The sequence below is a fragment of the Guyanagaster necrorhizus genome (genome assembly GCF_019112545.1).
Source record: "Guyanagaster necrorhizus MCA 3950 unplaced genomic scaffold BT62scaffold_21, whole genome shotgun sequence".
Taxonomy (NCBI): Eukaryota; Fungi; Basidiomycota; class Agaricomycetes; order Agaricales; family Physalacriaceae; genus Guyanagaster; species Guyanagaster necrorhizus.
Genome location: NW_025064900.1, coordinates 610,067 through 613,068, shown reverse-complemented (window position 1 = coordinate 613,068; position 3,002 = coordinate 610,067). Strand labels below are relative to the sequence as shown.

Genomic DNA, 3,002 nt, shown 5'->3' with positions numbered 1-3,002 from the left:
AATGCTTGATAGTGCCTGACTATCCAAGCTGCTACTGATTGTCGTCCGCGGCAGAGGGTGATGATGGTGAGAAGTCCGAGTAGTGTTCCGATGATGAAAGCAATGAGCTCGAAGAAATCGTGATTCAGGTCGGCGATGGTTACTGGTGGCATTCGGTTTCTCAGCACAATTGGGCTTGAGAAAGGGAAGGTAGAAGCTTCGAGCTAATTGTTAAGCCCAAGCGTCACGTGAACTGATACACGTGATAAACAGATGTTCCTTTGCACTTCGAGGAATCACCTGAGTTCACTATATGTATATCCGAGCAGTGTGACCCAAGGTCAGATATAGACTCGAGGTAGAATGGTATGTATAAACTTTAGCTCGAAGCTGGGGTATCCCAGCGAGAGCTGTGGTCCTTAAATACTGTACAGATGTCTCCTAATTATACTACTGCTTATTATGTAGGTCTGTGTCCATAGTGCCCGTTGTCCTTGAGCATCGTTACCATACATAAAAGGATGGTTGTGCGTTGTCGGGCTGACTGTTGTAACGATTTGATGGGCAGGTTAGTTGTGCTGACTAAGCCTCCCATGATCTTGTGCCCTCTGACTAATCATAAGGATAGGGGTAAAAGAGGAAAAAGAAAGATAAATCATAACACTCTTATTGTATTATAATTCTCCAACAAACTAAGAGTGTATTGTATGTGTGTTGGTATAAGTGTGATTAGTGAATAGTTCTTTGCTGTATTAGTTTCTAGCTTGTATATGCAAACCACCTCTTCACCAGTTAGTGTGATATAAATCTGTCATAATCAGCACTAGTATCATCAGACTATTCTTCTAATCACAATTGATGACTGTTGCAGGCATGCCAGTTCAGATAGTTGAATATTCTTGACAGTAATAAAGTGTCATCAGATCCATGGATTGGATAAGGCATTGGCCAAGGTTTCTGGATCTATTAGTCAGCATGGACCACTTCTAGAACTTGGATGGTGTGATTATTTGTTATGAAATATGACTACAGCATAGGCATCTCACTAATATTATATCTTATATTTAATTAGCTATAGCATATAATGTCTTTAAGTAGAATATATTTTAGCTAGGAGAATAGAATGATAGAGGCAGGCAAGCCATCTCTTCAAAATTGTGACACCACTAGTAGAAGTCTAGAGTTTCAATTAAAGGAATTTGTGTTTAGAATCTTGATGAAGCAATGCAAGTTGTTAAGTCTTTCTTGAATTGGGTGATTTGAAGTTAGCTTCAAAAATACAATTGCATCTAAAATAGCCAAGAGTGTTTTTGTAAGTTCACTTAGCAAGTTTACTTACAGTATAATATTATTCTTAGGCTGAGAGTGCTATTAGTTTCTAAGAGTGTGACTAGTCAAGTGTCTATCCACTTATAAGAAGTAGTTAAACTAAAAGCACTTGTAGTTTCTGAGGCAGTTTCATCTTATCAGGCACAGTAGCTTCAAAACCTAAGTCACTTTTATTGTAATCATGTCTTACCTCTACTAGTATGAGTTGTACCTTTGTGTAGCTCACTAATATTGAATAAACATCTTTGAGCAACACTTCTCTTGGTTATTGAGTCTGCAGAGTGCTTCTACTATACTTGAAACACTCAAATTCAATATATTAGTGATAAGTATAGAGTCTTGAGGGATTTAGTTTAGTTGATTGTTTATTTTCAGCCTGCCACTCACTATTACTGAGCACATCAGCAGAATACTATATTTACTACTGAAAAACCTCAACAGATAGTGTTCTTACAGCCATCCACATTGATGATTTCCTCTTTGTTGCCAGTTGAAGGAGGAGAATGAAAGATTCAAGATACAGATACAAGAAAAATAGACATTATCAGATTTAGAAGAGGCAAAATTCTGTGTTGGAATTACAATATCAAGGAATCATGCAAAATAAATAGTATCTCTGTCACAAATTACCCTCATTGACTAAATAATATCTCAATTTAGACAGAAAAATGCCCACCCTATATTGATTCCAATAGATGCAGAACTGAAAACTCTGCTAACATGATCCTACTGATCTCTGACCTGAAGATTGAGCTGAACTACAGAAGCTGCCATATCATTCACTGGTCAGATCTCTAATTTATCTGGCAATTAGAACTCAGCCAGATATATTCTATGCTGCCCAACAGCTGTCTCACTTTCTGAATAGCTACTTCTTTGTGCATTGGAATGTAGCAGTTCAAGTAGTATAGTATCTTAAGAGAAAAAGAGAACTCAAACTTCACCTTGAAGGTTTTTCTGACTTTAAATTACTTGGCTTTACTGATTCTGACTGAGCAAACTGTCTTGATATCTATTAAAGCATAGGGGGATATTGCTTCACCTTGGGTTTAAGATTGATTTCATGAAATGCCAAAAAACAACAGATGGTTGCCACATCATCATACAAAGCAGATTACATCAGCATATGAATCCATAAAGGAAGCTATATAAATCAGATCATTATTGATGTAGCTTAGTCTTAAACAAATAAATTCAACTCCTCTGCTGTGCAATAATAACAATGCCATCAATCTTTCAGAAGATCTCTCTTTGCATGCTAGGATGGAACACATTGACATAAAATACCATTTTATCTGAAAATGAGTTGAAAGCAAAAAGATTACCCTGTCATATATTAATATGAAGAATAATGTTGCTGACTGCTTCATAAAAGTGCTGAAACCAGCAGCATTCATTCACCTTTGAGGATTCATGGGTGTGCAATGAAGGAGGAGTGATTCTCAGTGAGAAGGAGTGTTAGCACTTTATTATGTTCTCAGTAAACACTAAAGACCTTTCTTTATTCCATCACCATTTAAACAGCATAGCTCTTTGTTCTACTTCTTTCCTCAGTCTGTTTATATTCCATCATGTCAAGACTGAGATGAGGCATTTACTATCTCTTTTGATTTACTTTACTTATAATGTCATAGTTACTCTTCTTATAGATATGATATAATATAGTCTGTTTATGCATCATCATGTTGAGACTG

General features: G+C 36.5%; 1 protein-coding gene across 1 annotated transcript; it reads left to right on the top strand.

Moving 5' to 3' along the window:
* Nucleotides 1–2,069: 2,069 nt before the first annotated feature.
* Nucleotides 2,070–2,219, top strand: BT62DRAFT_902248 (uncharacterized protein; the record flags this gene model as incomplete). The annotated part of the gene is made up of 1 exon (XM_043183489.1): nt 2,070–2,219. A coding segment is annotated over one exon (150 nt), but the record flags the coding sequence as incomplete, so codon positions are not given.
* Nucleotides 2,220–3,002: the final 783 nt, after the last annotated feature.